Source organism: Triturus cristatus, chromosome 10 (assembly GCF_964204655.1).
Source record: "Triturus cristatus chromosome 10, aTriCri1.1, whole genome shotgun sequence".
Lineage (NCBI taxonomy): Eukaryota > Metazoa > Chordata > Amphibia > Caudata > Salamandridae > Triturus > Triturus cristatus.
Genome location: NC_140593.1, coordinates 3,221,058 through 3,236,964, shown reverse-complemented (window position 1 = coordinate 3,236,964; position 15,907 = coordinate 3,221,058). Strand labels below are relative to the sequence as shown.

The 15,907-nt window shown below is 57.2% G+C and overlaps 1 protein-coding gene across 1 annotated transcript in view; it reads right to left on the bottom strand.

The window, feature by feature from the left end:
• LOC146788700 (NACHT, LRR and PYD domains-containing protein 3-like) overlaps positions 1 to 15,907 on the bottom strand; it is a 447,514-nt gene that overhangs the window by 102,736 nt on the left and 328,871 nt on the right. The window contains exon 7 of the mRNA XM_085630084.1: positions 4,434 to 4,583. Coding sequence (XP_085486210.1) covers positions 4,434 to 4,583 — 150 coding nt within the window. The remainder of the gene's footprint in view (positions 1 to 4,433; positions 4,584 to 15,907) is intronic.

Here is a 15,907-nt window from a genome sequence, read left to right as displayed (position 1 = left end):
CCGCCTCCAGTCCCACAGCCTCCGTACACACACTCCACTCCTGTGACCCCTGAACCCACACTCCACTCTTGTGACCCCTGTATCCACACTCCAATCCTGGGACTCAGAACCCACACTCTACTCCTGTGACCCCTGTTCCCCTGTGCCCACACTCCTCTCCTGTGACCCCTGAACCAACACTCCACTCCTGTGACCCCCAAATCCACACTCCACTCCCAGCACTTGATAGCCACATTCCACTCCTGTGACCCTATACCACACTCCACTACCTTGATTCCACTCCCAGGGATCCAAATTCACACGCCTGACACCCCTGTACCCACATTTTACTCCCGGGACTCAGAACCCACCCTCCACTCATGTGACCCCTGTGTCCACACTGCACCCCTTTTACCCTTGAAACCACATTCCACTCCTGTGACCCCTGTACCCACACTCTAATCCTGGGGCTTAGAACCCACACTCTACTCCTGTGACCCCTGTGTCCATACACCACTCCTGTGACCCCTGAACCAACACTCCACTCCTGTGACACCCAAACCCACACTCCACTCCCAGCACTTGATACCCACATTCCACTCCTGTGACCCTATACCGCACTACACTCCCTTGATTCCAATCCCAGGGATCCAAATTCACACGCCTGACACCCCTGTACCCACATTCCACTCCTGGGACTCCGAGCCCACCCTCCTCTCCTGTGACCCCTGTGTCCACACTGCACACCTTCGACCCCTGAACCCACATTCCACTCCTGTGACCCCTGTACCCACACTCCAATCCTGGGGCTCAGAAGCCACACTCTACTCCTGTGACCCGTGTGCCCACACTCCACTCCTGTGACCCCTGTAACCACACTCCACTCCTGTGACTCCTGTACCACACTCCAATCCTGTGACCCATGTTCCCACACTCCACTCCTGTGACCCCTGTGCCCACACTCAACTCCTGTGACCCCTGAACCCACACTCCACTTCTGTGACCCTGTTCCCACACTCCACTCCTGTGACTCCTGTACCACACTCCACTCCTGTGACCCATGTTCCCACACTGTACTCCTGTCACCCCTGTGCCCACACTCAGCTCCTGTGACTCTGAACCCACACTCCACTTCTGTGACCCCTGTGCCAACACTCCACTCCTGTGACCCCTGAACACACACCCCACTCCTCTCACCCACAAACCCACACTCTACTCCTGTCACCCCTGTGCCCACACTCAGCTCCTGTGACTCTGAACCCACACTCCACTTCTGTGACCCCTGTGCCAACACTCCACTCCTGTGACCCCTGAACACACACCCCACTCCTCTCACCCACAAACCCACACTCTACTCCTGCGACTCCTGTACCCACACTCCACTCCTGTGACCCCTGTAGTCACACCCACACTCCACTCCTGTGACCCCTGTACCCAGACTACATGCCAGTGACCCCTGTATCCACACCCACACTCCACTCCTGTGACCCCTGTATCCAGACTCCACTCCAGTGACCCCTGAATCCACACTCCACTCCTGTGACCGCTGTACCCACACTCCTCTCCTGTGACTCCTCTCTTGTGACCCTTGTACCCACACTCCTCTCCTGTGACCCTTGTATCCACACTCCTCTCCTGTGACCCCTGCACCCACACTCTCTTGATGCCTTTCAGTGTGTGCAATACCTGTGGGCACTTCCTCACTCCTCCTGCTCCTGTAAATACCTCCACAGGTTCTTTATGACTGAAAGGAAGATGGGGATGGACTGATCTGAGGAGTTCCTGCCCAAGTCTACATGCAGAGATGGGTTGGCCTGGAGGGCGACGCCCAAGTCCTGGGCAGAGGCATCCGTCAGGCCATTGGCACTCCAATCCTATTACCCCAATCCACATATTCCAATCTCATGACCTCCATACCCACACTCCACTCCCGGGACTCTTAATTCACACTCCTGGTACCCCTGTCCACACACTCCTCCCCTGTACCCACATTTCACTCCCAAGACCCCTGTACCCACACTCCACTCCCAAGACCCCTGTACCCACACTCCACTCCTGAGACTCAGTACACACACTCCACATCTGTCACCCCAGTATCCCGCCTCCAATCTCATGGCCTCCGTACACACACTCCACTCCTGTGACTTCTGTACCCACACTTCAATCCTATTACCCCAGTCCACACACTCCAATCCCATGGCCCCAGTACCCATGCTTGATTCCCAGTGCCCCAAATCTAAATTTACTCCTTGAACCCCAGTACAGACACTCCACTCCCGGCACTTGATACCCACATTCTACTCCTGTGACCTCTGTGCCCACACTCCACTCCTGTGACCCTATAAACCACTACACTCCCTTGATTCCGCTCTCAGGGATCCAAATTCACATGCCTGACACCCCTGTACCCACATACCACACCGGGACTCAGGATCCACACTCTACTCCTTTGCCCACACTCCAATCCGGGGACTCTAAACCCACACTGTACTCCGGTGACCCCTGTGCCCACACTCCACTCCTGTGAACCCTGAACCCACACTCCACTCCTCTGACCCACAAACCCACACTCCACTCCTGTGATCCCTGTACAGACACTCCACTCCTGTGACCCCTGTACCCATACTCCACTCCTGAGACTCAGTACACACACTCCACTCCTGAGACTCAGTACATACACTCCACGTCTGTCACCCCAGTATCCCGCCACCAGTCCCACAGCCTCCGTACACACACTCCACTCCTGTGACCCCTGTACCCACACTCCAATCCCATTACCCCAGTACCCATGCTTGACTCCCAGTGCCCCAAATCTAAATTTACTCCTTGAACCACAGTACAGACACTCCACTCCCAGCACTGGATACCCACATTCCACTCCTGTGACCCCTGTACCCACACTCCATTGCTGTGACCCCTGTACCCACACTCCACTCCTGTCACTCCTGTACCCAGACTCCACTCCTGTGGCCCCTGTACCCACACTCTACTCCTGTGACCCCTGTTCCCACACTCCACTCCTGTGACCCCTGTATCCGCACTCCGCTCCTGTGACCCCAATGCCCACACTCCACTCCACTCTTGTGACCCCTGTACCCACACTCCACTCCTGTGACCCCTGTACCCAGACTCCACTCCCAAGACCCCTCTACCCACATTCCACACCTGGCACCACTGTACCCACACTCCGATTCTGTGACCCCTATACCCACACTTCACTCCTCTGACCCCTGTACCCACACTCCACTCCTGTGACCCCTGAATCCACACTCCACTCCTCTGACCCACAAACCCACACTCCACTCCTGTGACCCCTGTACCCACACTCCACTCTTGTGACCCCTGTACCCACACTCCACTCCTGAGTCTCAGTACACACAGTCCACTCCTGAGACTCAGTACACCCACTCCACGTCTATCACCCGCGTATCCCGCCTCCAGTCCCACAGCCTCCGTACACACACTCCACTCCTGTGACCCCTGAACCCACACTCCACTCTTGTGACCCCTGTATCTACATTCCAATTCTGGGACTCAGAACCCACACTCTACTCCTGTGACCCCTGTGCCCCTGTACCCACACTCCACTCCTGTGACCCCTGAACCAACACTCCACTCCTGTGATCCCCACACTCCACTCCCAGCACTTGATACCGACATTCCACTCCTGCGACCCTATACCACACTCCACTCCCTTGATTCCACTCCTAGGGATCCAAATTCACACGCCTGACACCCCTGTACCCACATTCCACTACCAGGACTCAGAACCCAACCTCCACTCATGTGACTCCTGTGTCCACACTGCACCCCTTTGACCCCTGAAACCACATTCTACTCCTGTGACCCCTGTGCCCACACTCCAATCCTGGGGCTTAGAACACACACTCTACTCCTGTGACCACTGTGCCCATACACCACTCCTGTGACACCCAAACCCACACTTCACTCCTAGCACTTGATACCCACATTCCACTCCTGTGACCCTATACCACACTACACTCCCTTTATTCCACTCCCAGGGATCCAAATTCACACGCCTGACACCCCTGTACCCACATTCCACTCCCGGGACTCAGAGCCCACCCTCCTCTCCTGTGACCCCTGTGTCAACACTGCACTCCTTTGACCCCTGAACCCACATGCCACTCCTGTGACCCCTGTACCCACACTCCAATCCTGGGGCTCAGAAGCCACACTCTACTCCTGTGCCCACACTCCACTTCTGTGACTCCTGTACCACACTCCACTTCTGTGACCCATGTTCCCACACTCTACTCCTGTGACCCCTGAACCCACACTCCACTTCTGTGACCCTGTACCCACACTCCTCTCCTGTGACCCCTGTACCCACACTCCTCTCCTGTGACCCCTGTACCCAGACTCTATTGCTGCCTTTCAGTGTCTGCAAGTCCTGTGTTTCACTTCCTCACTCCTCCTGCTCCTGTAAATACCTCCACAGGTTCTTTATGACTGGAAGGAAGCTGGGGATGGACTGGTCTGAGAAGGAGTTCCGGGCCAAGTCTACACTCAGGGACGGGTTGGCCTGGAGGGCGACGCCTAAGTCTTGGGCACAGGCATCAGTCAGGGCATTGGCACTCAACCTGTGGAAGAAAAACAGAAACACATGGGAGCAAATGTCAGAGAGAGAGAGAGAGAGGGGGATGCACATACTCTTACCCCTGCAAACACCCATCCCTTGGCATGCATACACCCTTCACACACCATTCACTCTGTACATACCTTCATACCCTTCACCTACCTTTCACTCTGCACATACTCTTCACCCTTCACTCTGCAAACACCATTCACAAACTCTTCACTCTGCACACACCATTCACATACCATTCACTCTGCACACACCCTTCACACGCTATTCACTCTGCACACATCCTTCACACACCATTCACTCTGCACACACCATTCACTCTGCACCTACCTTTCACTTACTCCTCACTCAGCACATACTCTTCACCACTCACACACCATTCACTCTGCACACACCCTTCACACACCATTCACTCTGCACACATCCTTAACACACCATTCACTCTGCACAAACCATTCACTCTGCACATTTGTCGGAGAGTAGGATCTGCTTCCTATGGTTGCCCCCACTTTTATGCTGATGTTTCATTGTTTTTCTACTTTAGTCTGGCTGGGGCCCTGCTATTCAGAACCCCAGCCCAGCTGCTTCCTCTCTAAATTGATTCCATGTACTTTAGGTACACCACAGATTGGATTCTGGAGTGCCCTTATAAGTCCCTAGGATATGGTATACTATGTACCCAGGGTATAGGTACCCCAGAGGCCTACCAGGGGCTGAAGCATGTATTGTGACACTCCTGGAAAGCCCTCCAAAATGACACCACAGGACTGCTACAGCAGCCTGAGTGAGGTGGTGCATGCACCACTTACTGAGGTATAAGTTCATTATACCTCACCTATCACTGCACGTACAAACCTATAAGTCACTCCTCTGGCAGGCCTTATCAATCCTGAAGGCAGGGTGCTTGGTTATATGTGAGAGGGTGCCCAGGCATGAGCTGAGCCCCTCTGCAGCCTTCGGAATCTCTTCTCCGGGGTTGTCTGTGATGCAGCCTGACCATGAACTCTTAAGTGCATTATAACCAAACGGTAAATGCTAACTTTGGACTGGGTGCATGGAAACATGTCACGTTTGGTGTCAAACACCTTGGAATCCTACCCCCACACCAATAACTGGTGTGGTAGTGTTGGACCCGGCCTCGTGGCGTGGTCCTTAACCCCCTGGATTGTGCCCGTTCCCCGCCCCGGCCTTCACGGGCCACCCGTCTGAACTGCACCAAGGCCCTTCACCCGGAGCTGCACGTGGTCGCATACTCCTCGTGGCTCCGCCATCTTGTTGGCATCCACGTCACGCCGTGCACCAGCCAGCGCGACCCCGCTCAACCCGGCCTCGACCCCAGCGAAGCCCCGACACCGAGGCACCACGAACTAGCCAGGGGGTGCCGCAGGAACCATTCATCGCCCCCGGCGGAGGACAGTATCGATGGGACCCCCAACTGTCCTCCCCTCTCGAGGTGTGATCGCCCTGCAACTCCCATGGGCCTGGCGCCTCTCCTGCTGGGCGTCTGGCCACCCCCACCCGGCCACTCCGCCCCCTCGGGCGCATAGGTCCGGACATCAAAGGGCTCCAGACCTATATCTGGGGCGACCCCACCACAGATCGGCAGTTGTATCCCGGAGTCGAGAGCCCTGCTGATTGAATCGCGGCCGACCCTACGGAGAAGAACTCTTGTCGGAACCATCACGAGCCCTGCTGACTGCGTCGCGGCTCCTTCTTGTGAACCCTTTTGAACCACCTGGAACATCGGAGCCCTGCTGACGCTGTCGCGGCCCAACCTCGCTGAAACCTTCCTCGGAGCCCTGCTGACGACGTCGCGGCTCGAGCTGAGCAGAAACCATCTTGAGAGCCCTGCTGATTGAATCGCGGCTCTCCACGAACTGTACGCCAGAGCCCTGCTGACGCCGTCGCGGCTCGACCCCTCCGAGATCCGGAGGTCCTCCAGCTTGAGGATAAAGAACTGGGCCCCAGGTACCCTCGTACCGCGCTCCTGCTAAAGACTGTCCCGCTACCCCTACCCTTCCAAAGAGACACTGAGACTTTTGGTGGATCCCTCGATCCCTTCGTGTAAATATTGACCTCGTAACCTTTTTATTGCTGATAAAGAATAGCTTGTCGCAAGACAACCTCCTTGAGTCCTGTGTGGTGGTGTTACTGTGCTAGTACGTGATAGGAGAAGGATCTCTCAGGAGACTTCTCGGCAGCGCTCGGCTACTTCGTGCAGTGGGAGGGCCCCCCCTTGGTGGTCTCACCGACTCCTCGGGGTCCGCCTTCCAACATTTGGTGGCCAGCGACGGGATCCGAGCCGAACGCAGTACGTACCAGCCAGTACCCACTAGCTACCCATCCAAACGAACAGCATCATGAGCAGCCAGGAAAACAACGCGACAATGGAGTTCCAGCCCGAACGGCTGGAAGAATATACGCACAAAGAATTAAAACAGTTCTGCAAAGACAAAGGCATTGCAACCACCAGCCTAGGTACCAAAGAGGAGATGCAGAAAGCTCTGAGGGCATGGTTGGAGGCTGGGGCAGGCCCCTCCCAGGAAGAAGGGCCCTTGCCCCTGACGGAGACCACAGCAACCGCACTGACTCCGGCAACTGGAGGAAGAAAGAGCCTAGAAATCGGCCTCTCCGAAGAAGAAATACGAGAGCGGGAAAAGGTCAGGAGCCAAGAGCTAGAGCTCGCACGACTGCGGCTGGACGGCGAACTCCAGCTGGCAGAAAAGAAACTGGCCCTAGAGCAGCTAAGCCTTCAAGAAGAGATAGAGGAGAAGAGACGACACCGGGAGTTGGAGGAAAAGAAACTAACTCTTGAGCACGAGCGCAGTCTCAAGGAGCTCGAGATCAAGGCCAAGAACGGAGGGACCGACACCCCCAGTACTAGAGACACTCTACCGCCTTCCGAGGCCAAGGTACATATCCCGAAAGAGGTCGTCAAGGAGTATTACAAGAATGACGACATCCAACAATGGTTCAAGGCCTACGAGGTGGCCATGACCTCTCATCGGGTGCCCCAAAAAGACTGGGGCGCGGGCCTGTGGGGGCGGTTCCTGAGTGAGGGGCGAGACACGCTGCTCCAGCTGCCGGAGGAGGTGATGACCTCCTACGATCACATGAAGGAGGCCCTGCTCACCCGCTACGGGCTAACAGCGGAAATGTACCGCCAGCGGTTCAGAGACTGCAAGAAAATCCCGGGTACCACATGGGTGGAATATGTGGACTTTTTCAGTCGGGCCCTAGAAGGGTGGATCAAAGGGAGCAAAGTAACCACCTACGGGCAGCTGGTCGACCTCATCGTGTGGGAACATCTTTCCAACAATTGCTTCGTGGAACTGAGACAGCACCTCCTCGACAGCAAAATGACCGACCCGCGAAAACTTGCCGTCGAGGCCGATCGATGGGTCAACTCCCGGGTCCCCCGGAACTCAATGGGGGAGTACCAGAGGAACGCCAACGGATCCCCCCGCCAGCGCGGTGGGGGGGGAGGGCCGAACAGGAACCGAGACCCTCCCGCCGGGGCCCCCAGGAGCCCCCTTCGAGGGCCACCGCAGCCACATCTCTCCCCGAGCCTAGCCCGAAGGGCGGGCCCGGCCCGACCCGGACCACGGCCACCAGTGACCTGCTACGGCTGCCAACAAACCGGGCACTTTGCCAGCGATCCGGCCTGCCCTCTGAACCGAAGAAACGGGGCCGGCGGGCCCCCGCCCCGACAGCTGACAGCCGCCGCCTTGGGGGGAGGAGAAGAGGAAGAGGAGGCCCTCGACCGAGAGAACACTGAGTGGGAGCCGGCAGCCATGTCCCTGGTCTGCCTGGGTAGCCGAGAGATGGTACCCTGCACCCCCATCCCAACCAACACCCAGAAGTACCGGCAGCAGGTCACGGTCAATGGACAACGGGCCGAAGCCCTTCGTGACACAGGCGCCAGTATCACCGCTGTCCGCTGCCACCTGGTGACCCCTGAACAGATTCTACCGAATGTGCTGTGCCCCGTACGGACGGCCGACAACAGTGAAAGCCTATGCCAGATGGCCCTGGTCCCCTTCGAGTGGGGAGGGGTGACGGGCCTGCTGAAGGTGACAGTGCGCGACGACGCCCCGGTCGACTGCCTCCTGGGGAACGACTTGGAGAGTTCCCCCTGGGCTCAAGTAGAGCGACGAGAGCACCTCCGAATGTTGGGACTGGCTGATTGGGCCTGCGCCATCACCCGGTCCATGACCGCCCAGGCCCCCCGCTCATCCTCGACCTCCGGGGCCGCCCAACCCGAGGGGCTCACACCCCCTCCCACCAGCAGCGAGGAGGAGGCGGACACCGACCCTGGACCCAGCGAATCCTCCCCCGAAGAGATGGCTTCTCCGAGCGCCCTACCAGAGCTGACACAATGGCGACACGAAGGGGGCCCCACCCGAGAGCAGTTCCAGCAAGAACAACAGTCCTGTCCCTCTCTCGAAGGGGTCCGACAACAGGCGACCGCGCAAGCCAACGGTGACCAGACCGGCACCCACTGGATCTACTGGGCCGAGGGCCTGTTGTACAGTGAACAGAAAGTAGCAGAACTCGGGGCCAGCCGCGTGTTGGTGGTCCCCCTCCGCTTCCGGGAGTTCCTTCTCAACCTGGCCCATGATGTGCCCCTCGCCGGACACTTGGGGCAAGACAAAACGAACAGTCGTCTGGTGACCCACTTCTACTGGCCCCGGATGCGGAGAGATGTGGACAACCACTGCCGGTCCTGCCAGACCTGCCAAGCCAGCGGAAAGACGGGGGGTCGGGTCAAGGCCCCCCTCCAGCCCTTTCCAGCCGTCAGCACCCCGTTCGAACGGGTCGGAATCGATATTGTGGGGCCCCTGGACCCCCAAACCGCCCTGGGCCACCGCTTCATCCTGGTCCTCGTGGACCACGCCACCAGGTACCCGGAGGCGGTCCCGCTAAGAACTATAACGGCCCCTGTGGTAGGCCGGGCCTTGATGGGGATCTTCTCCCGAGTGGGATTCCCCAGCGAAGTGGTGAGCGACCGCGACACGAACTTTATCTCCAGGTACATGCGGTCCCTGTGGCAACAGTGCGGGGTCACATACAAGTTCACGACCCCCTATCACCCTCAGGGGAACGGACTGGTTGAGCGGTTCAACCGAACATTAAAAGGGATGATCCAGGGACTGGAAGAACCCCTCAGGCGGAAATGGGATGTCCTGCTGCCCTGCCTCCTGTTTGCCTATCGGGAGGTCCCGCAGAAGTCCCTGGGGTTCAGCCCGTTTGAACTATTGTATGGACCCCCGGTCCGCGGACCGCTCAGCCTGGTCAAGGAGGGCTGGGAGGTGAAGCCCCAAGGCGCCCCTCCTGACGTCTACCGATACCTCCTGACCCTCCGAAACCAGACCCGCAAGTTCCGAGCCATGGCCGAAGCCAACCTCGAGGCCAGCCAGGAGGACATGAAGCGGTGGTACGATCGAAACACCTCTACTATAGAATTCGAGCCAGGTCAGAAAGTATGGGTCATGGCCCCGGTCGAACCCGGCGCCCTCCAGGACAAGTGGACCGGGCCCTTCAAGGTGGTGGAGAAGAAAAGTCCCGTCACCTACCTGGTCGACCTGGAGTCCCCCCGGAACCCCCTCCGGGTCCTACATGCTAACAGGCTAAAACCCCACTTCGCCCGGACCGAACTGAGCCTGCTGCTGGCGACCGACGAGGGGGGCGAGGACGACTCCGAGCCCTTGCCCGACCTCTTGCAATCCGACATTCATGATGGATCGATCGAAGGGGTCCAACTCGCCTCTTCCCTGACCCCGGAACAGCGCAACGACTGCCAGCAATTACTGCGGGACTACGCAGCCCTCTTCTCCCTCACCCCGGGGGTGACCCACTGGTGCGTCCACGACGTCGACACCGGGGAGAGCCCCCCCATACGACACAGAGCCTACCGGGTGCCTGACCGAGTGCGGGCCTGCCTCCAGGCAGAAGTAGCGAAGATGCTGGCCCTGGGGGTCATCGAACCTTCCGACAGCCCGTGGGCCAGCCCTGTCGTCCTGGTGCCCAAGGCCGCAGCTCCCGGCCACCCCCCAGAGTTGCGATTCTGCGTGGACTACCGAGCCCTGAATGCAGTAACCAAGACAGACGCACACCCGATACCCCGGGCCGACGAACTCATCGACCGCCTAGGGGCCGCTCGCTACTTGAGCACACTGGACCTCACCGCCGGGTACTGGCAGATCCAGCTCACCCCCGGCGCCCAAGAAAGATCCGCCTTTTCGACCCCGGATGGGCATTACCACTTTCGGGTGATGCCCTTCGGAATGAAGAACGCCCCGGCCACCTTCCAAAGACTGGTGAACAAGGTTTTGGCCGGGCTTGAGGCCTTCAGCGCGGCCTACTTAGATGACATTGCCGTATACAGCAACCACTGGGCCGAGCACCTCCTCCACCTGAAGGCCGTCCTGGCCGCCCTCCAGCGGGCCGGGCTCACAATCAAGGCCAGCAAATGTCAAATCGGCCACGGATCCGTGACCTACCTGGGCCATCAAGTGGGGAGCGGGCAGGTGGCCCCCCTCCAAGCGAAGATAGATGCCATCCAGACCTGGGAACCCCCCACTACCCAGACCGCTGTCCGGGCCTTCCTGGGCCTCACCGGATACTACCGGCGGTTTATCCGGGACTATGGGAGCATTGTTGGCCCCCTCACAGAGTTAACGTCCAAAAAGCAGCCCAAGAAGGTACACTGGACACCCCGCTGCCAAACAGCCTTCGACACCCTAAAGACAGCCATGTGTACTGCTCCGGTGCTGCAGGCCCCGGACTACCAGAAGGAGTTCGTGGTACAGACGGACGCCTCCGAGTATGGGATCGGGGCCGTCCTATCCCAAGCCGACGAAAAGGGGCTCGACCGACCAGTGGCCTTCATCAGCCGACGACTATTGCCCCGAGAGCAACGCTGGAGCACTATTGAGCGTGAGGCCTTCGCTGTGGTGTGGGCCCTCAAGAAGCTCCGGCCCTACCTCTTTGGCACCCACTTCCGGGTCCAGACCGACCACCGGCCCTTGCAATGGTTAATGCAAATGCGGGGCGAGAACCCCAAGCTGCTGCGGTGGTCCATCTCGCTACAAGGGATGGACTTTGACGTCGAACACCGGCCCGGCAATGACCACGCCAACGCCGACGGCCTGTCCCGCTTCTTCCGCCTTGACGAGGAGAATCCCCAAGGAGATGGGTGACTCTCCATGCCTTCGGCTGGGGGGGACGCCTGTTGGACCCGGCCTCGTGGCGTGGTCCTTAACCCCCTGGATTGTGCCCGTTCCCCGCCCCGGCCTTCACGGGCCACCCGTCTGAACTGCACCAAGGCCCTTCACCCGGAGCTGCACGTGGTCGCATACTCCTCGTAGCTCCGCCATCTTGTTGGCATCCACGTCACGCCGTGCACCAGCCAGCGCGACCCCGCTCAACCCGGCCTCGACCCCAGCGAAGCCCCGACACCGAGGCACCACGAACTAGCCAGGGGGTGCCGCAGGAACCATTCATCGCCCCCGGCGGAGGAGAGTATCGATGGGACCCCCAACTGTCCTCCCCTCTCGAGGTGTGATCGCCCTGCAACTCCCATGGGCCTGGCGCCTCTCCTGCTGGGCGTCTGGCCACCCCCACCCGGCCACTCCGCCCCCTCGGGCGCATAGGTCCGGACATCAAAGGGCTCCAGACCTATATCTGGGGCGACCCCACCACAGATCGGCAGTTGTATCCCGGAGTCGAGAGCCCTGCTGATTGAATCGCGGCCGACCCTACGGAGAAGAACTCGTCGGAATCATCACGAGCCCTGCTGACTGCGTCGCGGCTCCTTCTTGTGAACCCTTTTGAACCACCTGGAACATCGGAGCCCTGCTGACGCTGTCGCGGCCCAACCTCGCTGAAACCTTCCTCGGAGCCCTGCTGACGACGTCGCGGCTCGAGCTGAGCAGAAACCATCTTGAGAGCCCTGCTGATTGAATCGCGGCTCTCCACGAACTGTACGCCAGAGCCCTGCTGACGCCGTCGCGGCTCGACCCCTCCGAGATCCGGAGGTCCTCCAGCTTGAGGATAAAGAACTGGGCCCCAGGTACCCTCGTACCGCGCTCCTGCTAAAGACTGTCCCGCTACCCCTACCCTTCCAAAGAGACACTGAGACTTTTGGTGGATCCCTCGATCCCTTCGTGTAAATATTGACCTCGTAACCTTTTTATTGCTGATAAAGAATTGCTTGTCGCAAGACAACCTCCTTGAGTCCTGTGTGGTGGTGTTACTGTGCTAGTACGTGATAGGAGAAGGATCTCTCAGGAGACTTCTCGGCAGCGCTCGGCTACTTCGTGCAGTGGGAGGGGCCCCCCCTTGGTGGTCTCACCGACTCCTCGGGGTCCGCCTTCCAACAGGTAGTATGATCCCACCCTTCTAGAGGGAGAGACATGACAGCGCGGGTATACCCGGTACAAACTTAATAGAGCCTTGGCATCACAAAATGGATGCTGCAGCCACAGACACAAGTCAGGCCTCCTGCTGCTGACCGAAACTCCGGCAGGGGAGGCCTGGAAAATAGGTCTCCTGTCACAGAGAGGTGTAACCACCTCCCCGACAGGCCTTAGTGTATTGGGGCTGGGTGGGTGGGTGCACTCACAGAGTGCTTTGAAGTCTGCAATGGGGGCACATTTGGTGTCCCTGTGCATAGTCCAGCTCAAACTGGTTGCAGGGGCTACCAGCCCCTGCTCTGGTGCAAAACTGGACAAAGGAAATGGGTGTAGCCTCCCCTCTTTCCTTGCCCTCCCATAGGTGGGTCCCTAGAGCTAGTCCAACCCCTTCCTTGGATATAAGATAGGAACCCCTGGCTACAGAACTTTAGATATTCCTGGACAAAACTCTGAAACTGAATCCTGGATCTTCGACAATCTGTTCAACACCAGATGACTGAATAACCTCCCTTGGGGTAAAGGAGTTACTCCCCTGCTTGGCAGGCACCAAAGAAGCATCTGTCCGGTCTGCATCCCCGAAGCTACCGCCGGGTGCCGGAGACTTTGCAACACCAGAGGTGGATTTCCAGACTTCCCAGAGGCTGACCCGAGTCCCCAGCAAAGCTGAGACCTGTAGCCCTCGTGGGTACCGTGTTACCGGAACCCCTGGACAACATGCACATTTGCAAGTGCATACACTTCCTGTTGATTCTTGAGGCCGTGCTTTCGGTTACTTGTGGCCCTGACCCCGAGCAGTGACTTCACCGAAGATTGCTGGCCTACCCACTCCGAGTGACCAGTGGGCTGCCATTTTGTGATTCCTCTTGTCCGTCAACTAGTGGGTCCCTGAGAAGGGTAACTTTACTTTAATTGGGCTTCCTTGGTTGCTCCAGATGGCCCCTGACTCTCCATCGCTTGGTGAGTCTCCTGGACCTTGCTGGTCCACACCGAAGCCTTTCTTCTCTTTCTGTGTGGGTTGCTGTTGCCAAGGCTTGTTGTGTTCAATCCGGGCACCAACGTTGCAGCAATCGACATCCTTTGTGCGACAGCTCGAATCCAGCTCCTGGTTGTCGTTGATTCCTCCTGGTCCTTGTGGCTAAAGAGTCAAGCTTTACCCCTATGCACCTGAAACACCCGACATCAGTGAGCATTCGACTATTGTGCCCCTGGTCGCTGGCAAGTGACCCAGACTCTGTCCCCTCTGCTTTCAGGTTCTTCACAGCTTCGATCCAGGCTTGGATCTCTTCGGACACTTCTCCTCTTCCGGGCAGCAGCGCTTTGCAGAAGTTCGCCATTGAAAACGATGACGCGACCCAACACCATTTGACACCTATGCACCCGGTTTCCCTGAGTGAGGTAACTCGAGTACTCAAGTGCTGCGTGGGTATGCCTCTGAGTCCAAAGGGGTTAACTGCAAGTCGTCTCTGAAGTGTCCTTAAACTTTAAAAATCTAACTTTTGCCATAGAAGCTAACAGAAGCTCGCGGTTGTGTTCTCACACTGCACACGGCCCCCGTGGGTCCCCTGTGTCACTACCTTGGGTGGTTCCTTGGGGTCCCAGCGATTCTACAGGCTCTGGGCCTTGTGTCTAGTCAAGTTGTGGTTTTTATAACACTTTCTTAATATATGGTTTGGTACGCCCCTAGGGCTAAACGTATATTGTGCTAATTTACTGTGTTATGTGAAGTGTAACTTATGTGCTTTTGCCTCTAGTCTCATAAAGAGACTAGGGAGGTGTGTTTAGTAATAAATACATATATTTTATATATATACCTGGTGTGGTCTCCTTTTATTTAGCCATTAAAGAGATTATAGACTGGTAAAACAAGCTGCTTTACACTCCTTCAAGACTTAGCCTGAAGGTTGCTCTCCATAGCTACCACTAGGATAGCTTTCAATAAAGGTTGTCTTAAACCTATCATCAATTAGGGGTTGTTTGGACTGGTGCAAGGTGCCCACTAGAACTAGTGGACAGCATATACCAGGCCAACTTCTCACAACATCCTCTTCACTCTACACACACCATTCACTCTGCACACACCCTTCGCACACCATTCACTCTGCACACACCCTTCGCACACCATTCACTGCACACACTCCTCACTCTGCACATACTCTACACCATTCACACACCACTCATTCTGCAACACATGCTCCACTCTGCATACACCCTCCACACTCCATTCACTGTTCACATACTCTTCAGTCTGACTGCTGATCCTTCACCGATAGAATATTGGGTATCACCCCGAATCTGGTGATTTTCAAGCAGTACCTCCCAAGCACCACTAGGAGGTGCCTTGTGACTCCGCAGTGACCTCGTACAGCCCGAACAGTGATGGAGCAGAACTGCATCCAGGCGCCAACACTGGTATCAACAAGGGACCTTTGTTCCCACAATCGGCACATCCCTGGCCACAGGTAAGCCCCTTGAAAAAGGTACCATGGCTGCTGTGACCAGGGAAGACCTCTAAGGGCTGCAGCACTTATTGTGCCACCCTTAGAGGCCCTGTACCTTTACACACACACACTGCCACTGCAGGCTGCGTGTTTTGGTGCAGAACAAAGGGAAGAGTCGACATGGCACACATTCCTGAGTGTCATGCCTACAATCCACTGCCTTTGTCCTAGGTAAATCACCACTCAGTGGCATGTGCCCTGTACCCCTACTGTGTCTAAGTCCACTCTTAGACAGTGTAAGTGCAGTGCTGCCATTAAGAGTATATGGTCTGAGAGTTGGTAATTTCAAACTCCACAGCACCATAATGGCTTTACTAAAACCTGGGAAGTTTGGTAGCACACTTCTAACCACATTAAATCCAAACTGATAACAGTGAGGGATTTAATGTTAAATGCACTCAGAG